Source organism: Festucalex cinctus, chromosome 9 (assembly GCF_051991245.1).
Source record: "Festucalex cinctus isolate MCC-2025b chromosome 9, RoL_Fcin_1.0, whole genome shotgun sequence".
Lineage (NCBI taxonomy): Eukaryota > Metazoa > Chordata > Actinopteri > Syngnathiformes > Syngnathidae > Festucalex > Festucalex cinctus.
This window is the reverse complement of record NC_135419.1, coordinates 10,988,329-11,001,537: the sequence shown is the minus strand read 5'-3', so window position 1 is coordinate 11,001,537 and position 13,209 is coordinate 10,988,329. Positions and strand designations below refer to the sequence as shown.

At 39.2% G+C, this 13,209-nt stretch overlaps 1 protein-coding gene across 6 annotated transcripts in view; it reads left to right on the top strand.

Annotated features, from left to right (window-relative positions):
• The window catches only part of atp8a1 (ATPase phospholipid transporting 8A1), an 84,671-nt gene extending 71,895 nt beyond the window's left edge, over positions 1-12,776 (top strand). For 2 of the 6 annotated variants that reach the window (XM_077531366.1, XM_077531364.1), the window contains 4 exons: positions 6,731-6,819; positions 7,001-7,093; positions 9,011-9,102; positions 11,260-12,776. In XM_077531366.1, coding sequence (XP_077387492.1) covers positions 6,731-6,819; positions 7,001-7,093; positions 9,011-9,102; positions 11,260-11,357 — 372 coding nt within the window. In that variant the 3' untranslated portion in view covers positions 11,358-12,776. Of the gene's footprint in view, positions 1-6,730; positions 6,820-7,000; positions 7,094-9,010 lie in introns of all 6 variants that reach the window. The other 4 variants (XM_077531368.1, XR_013284852.1, XM_077531367.1 and 1 more) reach the window with 4 other exon arrangements.
• Positions 12,777-13,209: the final 433 nt, after the last annotated feature.

Here is a 13,209-nt window from a genome sequence, read left to right as displayed (position 1 = left end):
GACTGATTTTGCAAGGCCCACAGAATGTTGTGTTCAAATGCTATTAAAAAAAAAAACAAAAACAAAAAAAAAAAAAAAAAAACTTGGAATCTACCAAAAGAAAGATTAGAGCAGGGGTGGCAAACTGCAACCCTCGAGGGCCGGAGTCCTGCAGGTTTAAGAGGCGTCCCTACTCGAACTGCAGCTGATTTCAATTAACAGGATCGTTATCAGGCTTATGCAGAGCTTGCTGATGAGCTGATCATGAATCAGCTGTGTTGAAGAAAGGAAATATCCAAAACCTGCAGGATTCCGGCCCTCGAGGACCGGATCTCACCATCCCTGGATTGGAGTCTCTTCTTTCATCAGGGAAAAAAAAAGTATATTTGTATCTGTTTCCGTTTTGCAGCAATTAACATTAGAATATAGCTAAGTTTAATCATTATTCAAACTTGTTGAAAACACTGGGGAAAAGAGCTTGTTGTAACATTGCCCTGGTTGATCTCTTATACTCTGATGCCTTTTACTGGATTTTTTGGTAATAACTACCTTTGCTTTATGCAACCTCTTCAGCATTAAAAAAAACAAAAAAAAACAAAAAACGTGTAAATACGTTTTTAGGACCATGGTAATATTTAAAATAGAACGTGTTTATACGTTTTGGGGAGCAAATGAGTTAATGCCATCTCCACATAATATAGGGTCATCATCAAAACGTAAGTATTTCGTTGACAACTTATGGTAAGTCAGCACACTTGGATCCACTTAAGAAATATTTGCTGGTCACACAAGCATCGAGCTGCGTGTGTGCTCGTGTTGACGCTATCGTATTCCTTTCTCTGTGCTTTCATCCGCGCCCCGCAGCACTCCACTGAACACACTAATGTTGTCCTGTGACACGTTGGTAACCTTACACAACAGATGACTCCCCCTCAACTCCTCTCCTGTATGCGCCCCAACTCGGGGATGCCAGTATCATCAAACAAGCGCACATCTTTCTTTCTTTGTATGAAACCTGACACGGCATCACAGAGAAGAGCTTGCTTAAGACCTGACACAGGAACACAATCTTTCACAAAGACGTTTGCCCCCTACCAAACCCCCTCCTACCTCGATGTCAGCTTCAATCTGTACATCTTCTGCCTTTGCCTCTGCCTCTCTTCCTCGACGACTTGTTGGGTCAGCAGGTTTTTCCCCAGCGCTTTGGCTACCCACGCCTTGGCCGAAAACAGTCCCAGGGCGCCACAACTCTGCTATTCTCTTTTTCATCCTCTATGTGGTGTCATGGTAACACATTTATCAATGTCAGGTGTAATATTTTTGCTCTTGACAGGACAGGTGCAGAATCCATCTCAATCACATACACATACCTCAAATGTCAGACATTGATACTAAATGAGAAACAAGAGAGTACAATTTGTGAATGCTGAATAGTTGATGAGGAACTGAAATGCTGCTAAGAAAAGAAATGTTGATATATCACTTCATTTGTAGATTTCATGTAAAAATGTTGAACATTTGGGAATATGATTAACAGTTCCGGACATGTCTTGAATTAGCTGAACAGTTTCAAGTTTTTTTGTGTTTTTTTTGTGTTTTTTTTGTTTTTTTTCGGATGTTTGAATGGTCTGAATCGGTTGAGAAATATTGCAGGAGGAAAAAGAAATGGGTGAAATAATCCAAATCCTGTTTTTGGTGCAGAATAAATTATGTGACTGCTTCTCCTTCACCTAAATGTCATGAGAGTTCATCTTATGGTTTTAGTTCAGCAACTGCATCATCAATATAATCACCTGTCACCCAGTGAGTGATTGGTCTTTTTTTTTTTGTAAGCTTTTAAAGTACACAGGGTGTCCCAAAAAAACTGCACTTCCTGTTTGACTGCCCATTACTCAAATATTTCATTTTGATGTAGTTATTTACTGAAAAATACATGTACAAGTCTACTACGCTAGAAAAGAAGAAAATAACAATACATTTCAGATAATTTAATGGCATAAGAATATTATTAAAGCAATAATTGTATGATGATGATGATACTGTGTCTTTGACAAGTTGAACCTTGGGAGTATAGTACTACACTGTGTAACGGGTTAATTTATTGTGTATTAATTTTGTCATTTGCAGCTGTAAAAATTAATATACCCCATACATAGTTTTGACAGTGAAAGTTGGACCAAGTAGGTATTATGCATGACTGGGTGATCAGTACATACTGCATAGCCACATTCAAACTTAACGAGATAATTGCTCTTTGTTAGAGCAAAATTCCAAATGATTTTCAATGTGAATTGCAGTTGAAATGCTCTCAGTGGCCTTAATGTTGTTGTCTGTATGTTTTCTGGATGTGAATCAAACACATTCCCTGCTGCATTTACTGTTATTTATGACTTCTTATATCTGGTGTTGTTTCCACACTTCTGCTTCAGTGGCGGTTGTATCGTTAGATTCTTCTCAGACTGCACAATGAATAACAGACTGCAAAGTACAGTTTGAGTGACAAAACCCGTCTTGGTCTTGTCCAAACACTGCAAATCACACTGCTGACTTTCAAGTGTTGAAGGTTTGTGTGTGTGTTGTTGGTTAAAACATGCAGAGAGGATGGACGAGTTGAGCAAGGAGCTCTCTGTTTGCTTTCCCTGCTGGAGCTCTTTTGTGGCGTTATTGGCAGATTTGTCTGTGCCGGTGTTGTTTTAGGGGCCGGCCCGTGTCGACGAGGCTGTCAATGGCGTGTTGAAAAAAGGAGGAGGAACTTTGTTTTCACTCCTTTTTTTATGTCACTGTTATTTTCTGTGCGTTCATCATCATAGGCGTTGAATTTAATGATGCAGAAGCCATTCAACTCTGCTTGAAGCCATCATGAACGCTAAGGCAGCCGTACACAACTATTTCTCTCCACAGTTGGGTTTCACATAAAGCAATTTAGTCAGACTAGCAGAAGAAATAAAAACAAATATAAAATTTTAAATAAGAACCTTTCTAATGCCTCATATTGGACATGTTGTTAAAATTCACTCACCTGAAGATGCCAAAAATGGTTCCTTGGGCTACATAGCTCCATGCTGCCTCATTCACCCTTTTTATTGAACTTTTTATGATCTAAATATAGGGCCATCCTGCATGAAGTCTTAAATAATTAATTGATTAATCAGGCTAAATTAGAGCCCTAATTTCCCATCAGATCACAATTTTTTGGGGCACTTCTGTGCTCCCAACTATGTGAGAACAGCTTGGGCAAGAACGAGCCACACCAGTCAGTCTGTTTATTAGTTTGTCCTGAAATTACAGCCCCCCTCCTGTCCCACAGGACCCCTTTCGCCCCATCTAGCACCCGAGGGCCGCCCCTGCTATGAGGCGTCGCTCAGGCTCACTGCAGACAAATGTTTGTTGCTGATTGTTTGCATTCTTTTAAGGTTTATTTAGGTAAACTTGTCTTGAGGTTTCTGTTCTTAACCCTCTGGACTTAAATGCATAAATACATGGATATATTCTACTTTTTTTTTCCAGAAATATACTGTATCATTGATCAGAAATTTACTCTATAGACATAATATATTTGTTTTAAAAAAAAAAAAAAAAACATGAAAATTTTGGGTGGCCTGAAAGTTCTGGCTGTGTGTACAGTACTCAAATAAATGACAAAACACAAATAAAAATGGCTTATACAGACAAAAAAAAAAAAAAAAAGACTAAAAATGGACCTGTGACCCATTTTGGGACCGTTATTTTGTGCACACCTGATATAATCTAAAGATTTATTTTCTTTTCGTATTCTGACTTGCTACATTAAGTATCAACTCCTGATTTATTTTTCAAAAGACTTTCCGGACTGCTTAAACGCCGTTATTAAACTGTGACAAAGACTGGATAAACATGAAAATAATTAAAGCAACTTACAAGAAAAACAGACAAAATGTCCATCTGTTTGTCTGTAATTTCGCTGTCTAATTTGGGTCGCCTCGCCTTGTTACATGGTCGTGTGGCCGAGCTGCACAGAAAAGCTCCATTCATCTGTATCTGCCATGCGTGCGGGGGGGGGGGGAAGACATTTTTTGATTTCCTGTCATTTGGGGTTTCCTCCAGGCGCCGTGTTTTGTCACGCATCAAAGTCAATTTGCTGCTAATGGCCGGCAGATTAGCTCATTTGAGCCAAACGCGCCGCTTTGATACTTTTGACACTGATGGTGATGTCTGTATGTGTGCGCTTGTGTTGCGTGTGCACATGTGTGCGTATGTGTGCATCCCGGGGGCCCGCTTGTGTGTCACGTTACAGGAAGGACACAGCTGAGGGGGCCCAGGCAGTTTGAACAAGTGGCACATCACAATGCGAGCAGTGCGGAGTTGTGCACTTTGACATGCAATGACAGAATGTTTCAATGCAAGCTGCCCAAAGTAAACAAGGTCTTGCACAGAAAGCTGAAAGATGCATGCCCCCCCCACCACGAGCCTCCTCCAAAGCCCCCTCCTACAAAGACAAAAAAAAACAAAAAAAATCCTGAATCTCCTCAATCATTTGTGGATTTTAAATAAAAATACCCCAGAAAGCTCTGTCTTGAAATGTTGGATTACCTGTCATAAGTGAGGAAGGATTATGTCCACTTTTGCAGATTATTGACTTCACGATGAATTCAATTTGTAATTGTCATTTCAAAAGTAAAACTTACGTAGATGGACTGTGTTGTTAAGGCAACACTTTCTGTTACTTTAATGGCAGCTATGTTCTCTGCCTTAGAATTTGGAACATTTTCATTTTAATCGAAAACTCGTGTCTTAAAGTGGGCATATTCTCATAAAGTGACTTTGTAATTGCTCATATACAAATGAAGTGGTACCTTCACTTACGAGTGCACCAACATGTTTTTGCTTTTTGTTACTAGCCAAAATTGGAATTTTGTAGTAAAGTTCAACTGCCGCTGGCGCGAAGTGAAGAAATAAATCACCTATGCGCTTTCAGGCATTTATTGAACGGAACAAAATGATAATACTCCATAACACTGAACCAACTGCTACCCATTATAAAACCATTTTATTTTTTTACTTATGTATTTTTTTTAAAGAACCTTAATTTAAAGGACAAATTGGTGGACAAGCTCGACGATTGCCGTTGACATACTTTTTCCGTAGCCTAAAAATCCCCACTACAGTACACAATTATTGTGAATAAATCGAAAATAAAAAAATGGGAAACTGTTTAAAAAGTGTGGAAGTTCACCCAAGCCACATTGTTGGTGCTGCAAGAGCTCACGTTCATGAGCAACGATGTTGGCGCTTCGGGTTTTTTTTTTCCCCCTCTGTTATTAGATGCTATAAATAATAGGGATGTAACGATAAGGGCACTATCGTGATATCGTGATATTAAAACTGCCACAATATCGTCGTCGTCATGTTCACAATATTTAAAAGGAACACATTTATTAAAAAAAAAAAAGTCATGTTTAATTCCATTTGGGCAGGTCTAGCACTCTCTAGTGGCTATTTTATTAGTGCAATTTAATTTTCATTAGGGATGTTTTGGCCTATGTTTAAAATCTATGCTAATCGTCGGATGAAGGGGAACCTAATTTGCTTGTGAAGCGATCAATGTGTGCTTGCATTAACAAGTAAGTGCCTCAATATTGTTATTAGAGATTGTAGGGGGTTTATATGCATTGCTGTTATGTACAAAAGCACAATATTGTGCTTTTTTTAGTATGAGATTATTTTTATTTTTTTTACAATATTGTGACCTTTTTTAAATATCGCCAACCTCCCCAGAATATCGAGATAATTATCGTATCGTCACGTTCATATTGTGATATCGTATCGTGATGTTTGGATATCATTACAACCCTAATAAATAATGGCTTCACAAATACAACAACTGTATACTGTACCAAAAATACAATTATTGACTTATAAATAGGTCGATATGACACGGTCCTTTCAAACTGCGTACTTATGGTGGATGCTAAGCTAGCATATGCTACATTGCATTTGAATGGAGTCTTTCCCCTGCTAACTTGGCCGCCACATCTGTCCATAGATTGTTTTGATCGGACAGTCGCCCCTGTCAACATGACCGCTACATTTCTGTACTTCTTAGCCTGCTCTAGTCTAACTGTAACATATATCTATTATGATAAACACGAGAACACGCTGTCTGTTGATGGCGCCACTTACTGGCGTTGTAGTGAATTGCAGCCAATTCTGCAAATAATATACTTGAAAGGTACTGTTTTGATTTGACTGTCTGTTGGTTCCGGGTCCGTCAAATCGAGTTATATTTTAAAATACAGATCATCTACATACTGTACATATCCCTTCCAATAATTTCAACAAGGGACCACAGTATTTACCTGTAAAAAGAGGAGCGACTTCCGTGGCACGGCGGCCTGCTGGATGTGCTTGCATGAAGCGTATCATTAAAAAGCCTCTCGGATTCAGGTGAAAGAGACACCTCAATCCCTCACAGGTACTTCCTCCACCTGGGAGGCCCGAGGGGGCTGCGTGAGTCCAGACAAAAGCATGGGATCATTTAGTCACGCTGGATTTAGGATACCTATTTGGCTCCAGCTGCTCTCAGCGTTTCCACAACACGACTGTTTGTTTTGTCATGTATGCTTCTCATTAAGAGCCACTGAAGAGGATGATGAAGGCTGGCTGTTATCAGGTGTTGCTTCCTTCTAAGATCTCTTACACTTAACTGATGGGCTGCTAAGCGCCGTATTGTCTTACACTCACCTGTGTGTGTGTGTGTGTGTGCGCGTGTCAGGCAGAGATGATGTTTTCTTCGGGGGTCTTCTGGACGGGTCTGGTCTTCATCCCCATCACCTCGCTGGTCTTTGACGTGGCCTACAAAGTGTGAGTCTCTCTCATGTCTACACTTAAGGAAATTCCTCCTATCACCACTTTGATGTTCGGGCTTCCATGGAAATTCTCTGTTATTCCTGCAGTTAGCATCTGGGCTAAATTAAAGTCTCATCGTTGTGACTTTTGCACCCGTGTGTATGCGTGTGCGTGTGTCAATGTTGTCTGGTTACAGGGTGAAGAAAGTGTTTTTCAAGACGCTGGTGGATGAGGTGCAGGAGCTGGAGGCGTTATCCAAAGATCCTGGTGCTGTAGTGCACGGGAAAAGGTTCGCAACGACTCACCGTTACACCTTTTTACTTTGCATAAACAGAAACAAACTCAAACTGTATATAAAGGTCACACAAACACTTTTATTTAAAAGCTTAATCTACTTCCTCCTCTAGTAGACGTAGAGCCCCAAGTAGTCATCCAGAGCATCATAAGACAATCAAAACTTGCCTTTTTGCTTATGATAAAAATAAAGGTAAATGGCATTAGGTCAGTTCATAACTGCTCCTATTTGAACCCCTTGTTGTTCTGTGGACATAATACGTCTATTTTATGTTTTCTTTTTCCTACCTAATGCTCCTTTTCACACAAAAAAATCAAATAGGATTTCCTTTTATGTTGTCATGTACATACTATTAATGTGGCAGGTGACATGCAGTGAATCTAAAACTTGGCTTCACACTAATCTACTACAATATGTGTAAAGAGTAACTAATGTAGTATTTGTTACTAACCTATACTGGGCCTTGTTTGTTTTGCACCCGGAGTATCTTTTGCTGGCAATATTGCTTAATCACTTTTATAATAAACATTTGGATTCAAGACTTTTACTTGCAGTTGAGTTTTATAGTGTGTAAGTATTCATATTTGTTGAAATATTTATAAACATTTGCACACTAGGTTTTCTTCTCTTTGTTTTTAGTTGAAATTAATGAATATTCGTATCTGAAGGAAAAGCATCGAGCAAATGAGCAATTCAAGTCACAAAAGAAATTATGGACTCAAACTCGAACCATAACAGAAATTGTATTTCTTCTGGTAGATCAGCACTTGACTTTGAATAATTTCAGGCTTGAAATGCTTGACCATTGGAAAATTGCAACAATGTTCAGTGTCCATCCCTGCCATATTACTTTCTTTCAATATTTAATAAAAGGGCTAGAAACTACTGTACCATATTTTAGTCCCTAAAATATATCATCCACACAAATTTAAAAAAAAACTAAAACAAACATTTTCATGCAAAAATGCAATTCAACGTGGTTTATAAATAAAAATCATAACAATAAACTATTCCAAATATCATTGGTAAAAAAAAATGTTTTAAATATAATTTTTAAAAATTATTTTAAATATACACTAGTACATACAATTAACAATAAAAATAAAAATATATATCTATTTAAAGTGTGTTAAAATATCAAGTAGAATAACACAAATAAAAATAATAATAATTAAGACACTATGTAACAACTTTCTAGAGCCATAAAAATAACTTATCATGATCACAGGCACTTGAAGAGATGAGAAATGTTTTTTCAAGGAAAGACTCAGCTCAAGAATGGTTGAATTGTGCAAGCTGTCACTGTTCCAAAGCAATCAGCAGAATCCAGTAGAACTCTCCAAATTGCACTTCAATCCATCGGGATTGATTGCTCTTTAATCCACCTCTTTTGACTGTAATATCAGCAATCATGTCATTGAAAATGTCGATTGTCATCATGTGAGCTGCAGTGATGCATTGGCAGTGCATTGGAATAGCTTGGCGATGGTGGTTTGCAGCTGTCTGGGCTGCGAGGCCTGCAGCGTCCATTAGCATGCAGCAGATCCGTGTGAGATCTCCTGCTGGCTGAAAGTGATCCCTCGGCCTGGCCGCTGTCCCAGACCCACGCACACACATGCCAAAACATGTGTAACATACACATAAAAAAAAAACAAGTATGAACAGCCAAACATTTGTTAGCTTTACATGAATTCCTTCCCCGCTTTCCTGCTGCTTCACATATTTGCCGCACTTTGTGTCTCGGCCACTTTGTCTCCCTACGTGGAGCCGGAGCCAGCAGGTAGAGGTGCTTGATGAATGCCTCGTTAAATCGGCCTGTGGCGCTCAGCATGCACACTGGCTGACGGCGTGCGCTTGTGTGTGTGTGTGTGTGTGTGTGTGTGTGTGTGTCTCTGGTGTGTTTATGTGCAGCTTGACGGAGAGGGCCCAGCTCCTGAAAAATGTCTTCAAGAAGAGCACTGTGAGTCTGTACCGCTCCGAGTCCATGCAGCAGAACCTGCTACGTGAGTTACTCAACTTCCTTGTCTTTGTCTCGTGCAGCTTCCTTTCTCATGGGAAGTTGCAGGCTACGCACATACTGATAGTTTTTTTTGTTATCTGAAAAACATGGCAGACTCCACACAAAATGAGACGCGTGTTCTCAATACTCTTTTAGTGTGTAATGTACTCTAAAAACCAACCATATATCCATCCACAATGCCCAAAACCAGATGTCAGTCGTAGTACCAAGACTGACCTATGAGGGGCAGTGTTGTGCCAATGTCACAAACCGTTGATTTTGATTTATTTCGGTTTGCGTCGCGTCTCAAAGTTTGAAGGACGAACAAGCTTTACTTACACAGCCGTTTGAGTGTCGTGGGGGGAAAGACAAAGCTACTAAAGTACAGTAATGCTCTCACATGTGGGAAAGGAGAGTCACAGTCACCCAGGCGCTTTCGTTTCTTGAACGGTACAGTCAAACACACGAATACAAAATGAGAATACTCGCAAGGAGCTGTTGTAGGCCACCACTTACACCCGGTCGCTCACCAATTAACCCAACGCCAGCTCCTGACTCACTTGGCCACGCCCCTTAGACACCCATCCAACACTTTATGTTGCCAGGGGTTAGGCTTACTTCTTTAGTTTCTTTTGTTGTGTTTTACGGTAGAACCTTGGTTAAAACGGCCTTGTACAAAAACCAAAGCAATATTTACCATAGGAAATTATGGAAATGCAATTAATCAGTTCCAGACTCCCAAAGGTATTAGAAAAAGAATCCATATAGAACTAAATACAAATACCTAAAGAAACGGAAAGGCTGAATAAATATTAAAAGATCACTTTGACCTTTACTGAAGACTCTTGCTGGCATTTGAAAGATGGCCAGTATTTAGCTTATTATTTTGTAAGAGTATAAACTAGGGCATATGAAAACCGATGTTACGTTATATGATGTTTTCATATTGTACAGTGCTATTTAGATTAAATAACAAACAAAAGAAACCAGGCTTTATATTTGATATCCAGTTGCCAGTTTTCCATTCCTACCTTTCGACTTCCGCCTCATTTTAACTTTTACGTGTTGGCAAAAGTCACGTTGACAAGCGTGGGTTTGATTTTGATTTTCTTTCTGTTTGTTGTGTTGTCTCCTTTTGTTTGATGATTTTGTTTCTGTTTGTCTCATAGGTGGGGATGAGACACTTGTCGTGTGATTGTTTCAGTTACTCAAACCTCACCTTTTAAAACCTTCGTCCTCTGCTTTCATATCTCCAATAGACCAATAGTCGTTCCTGCTCCCTCCTTTTTCCTCTGGTTATTTTTCCTTCCCCCTTCGTGTGCCTGCTGTGTCCTCAATTAGCAAGAGCGCCGTAATTTGTGAAATGACGAAATGTTGCGTTGTTATCCTCCCCCACAATGCACTCACCACAGCGCGCTCCTTTGAGTTGGCCCGCAGGTACTGAGTGGCGCTTTTGACATGTGAAGGTGAGACTGTAGGAACCATTACCTTCGGTAACACTTCGCCTCCTGTTATTTATATATATATTTTTTTTATAATGCCTTTAAAACGTTAAGGTATATAATCATTGTTCATCACTGTAAATTTCATGAGGAGAACCGCTCAATTCAGATTTTATGTGTGAATGCTAAATTTTAAGTTTGCTTAGCATTAGCCTGGCTAGCTCAAAGTCCACACACAATGCGGCCCCAAAATGAAAAATCAAACAGTCCAATTGTTTGCGAGTGAACTCAAACATTGTTGGTGGGTGTATTTAATAACCTATTCTTTTGTTGTACTCATTTTTATCTTGGTAACTTGAGGTTTCCCAAAGCTAATGGCTATTAGCTTAGCATAATAGCAGAGCGTGTCGTCTTCTCATGAAACATATTTGAAGGCTTCTTGGTTATGGAGTTACTTTTATTGTGTGTCAAAATTAAATACATAAAAAGTCAAGTTTTCTTTGGATAATCCAGCTTGCTACTGCAATGAAGAAAAAAAAAAGGTAGATGAAGATAAAGAGTTATGGACTGCCTCTTGTCTATAAGACATGGAAATGTATAGAAAATGGACAAAAGTAATTTTTTTCATTGACTTTTTATTCTTTTCATTTTGGCACAAGAAAAAAAGCCTTCATAGTTGTTTATGTTGTCATTGAAATCCATTTGATTCCATTCGACAGACGGCTACGCCTTTTCCCAAGACGAGAACGGAGTGGTGTCGCAGTCGGAGGTGATCCGAGCGTACGACACCACCAAGCAGCGGAACAGAGAGTGGTGAGCGACGGCCATTCGCAAGCCGCAAGAGCTCTTCCCGCTTTCTTCTTTCTTGGAATTTTCGGGACTCGTAACATGACTGCAGACAGACAAGAATGGGATCATGTATTCTTTTGCGAAAGGGAACAGATGAATTGTGTTCTATTATCGAGCACGGTGCTTTTTTTTTTTTCGCAAAACTGAGCAATGCATCTCCTTTTTCCTCAGTTAACGGGGGGAGACAAATGGTTATTAGCGCGAAACCAAAATGATGAAAATCATTGCGGCCAATTAAAAGTGTTAATTGAAGAATCCTTGGAGCTGAGATTTGAAGTGGCGTCAGATTGCCAAAGAGCAGTCGTAAATACAATCTTCCAAGTACTCGTGAATTCGGTAAACACGCCGTGAGCACCACTCTCCTTTGAATTTCCTTGATTTATTTTGAAATGCACTAAAGATAACGTGTCATGTGTAAAAGCCTTACATTTGCATCATGCCTTCACAAGACAAATCCTTTTTGGTTCTTCACGTAATGTAGACACTGTGCCTGCTTTTAGTTTGTGGCCTAGTCGGGTTTCCACCATTTTTGACTCCAACCCCCCTGATGGACGAGAGCATTCCACACGTCACAATCACAAAGGTGCCTACGTTTCCATCCCGGAGGAACCAGCTCGCGTCACAGATAGCTGTCGAGGCACACGTACGCAGAAAAACAAAAAATATATATCTCTAGATATTCCTGACAGTGGTGATAGTGTTTCCCTGACAACAGAGATTTGAACCCTTCCGACATAAGTGCCATTAGCTTCAAAGAGAGAGAAATATTACCCAGGAAACTCCACGCCAGTATCAAAACAACCTTGTCTCTATAGTTATTCTTTTGTGGATTTGTATTTTTATATTTGGAGATGTACACATTTTGCATTGACTGGCTTTGTAAAACCGATCGTCTGCAACTTTTGTCCACCGCCGGGGACGGAGCGAATGAGGACACTGAGCTTTCTTAAACGTCTCGTTCTGTAACCTTAATATTGTTACCGCTTGGTTTATTTATATTTGGACTTAATACTTCATGTCTGTGCGATGGCTTTCTTCTCCCTATGGGAGATACGACTTCTGACTGAGTGGGCGTGTGTGGGTGTTGGGTTGATGCCTGCATGTGCATGTGGTGTATGATGCGTGTGTGTGTGTGTGTTACCTACTGTGTTAAAACGTTTGTGTGTACTGCATGTCTGTCTTCCACGCAGGAATATTAGAACGGCACTGAAAAGAAAAGTGCAGTTACGAAGAGCAAGTCATAATATTACAGTGAATTATTTAGCACAAAAAAAATAAAAAAAGGTGTAATGTTGCAAAAATGCTCGCCCAAGGTTTTTTTTTTTTTTTTTTTTTTGAGAGGAAAAAAAACCAAGTTGCTTTGTTCCCAAAGTGATATTGCCTTTCTTTTCTTTTTTTTTTCTTTTTTTTTTTTTTTGGGGGGGGGGGGGGGGGGGGTAACACTATATAATAGTTGTTGTTTTTTTTACAAAGAACAATACAAGACTTATTTGTAACTACAGAATAAAGTTGTCAGAGGAAAACATTTTTAATTTTGCAAGAAAATAAAGTCAGAATATTTTAAGAAAAAGCGATAAATCGTTATTTTCCGAGAATGTAGTTGTGGTAAACACGGGAATAAAATCGTAGCACTGTATGAACATAGTCAAAATTGAGTATTAAGGAGAGAATTCCCCAAATTATTTCTTGTAAAAATGAGCATTTCCTTGTTTTGTGCCAAATTACAATGCATATTTTTTTTTTTGGGGGGGGTTAGTAAAGTTTTTTTTTTCTTCAAATAGCCATTTTCTTGTATGAAAAATTATAAAATTATAAAATTC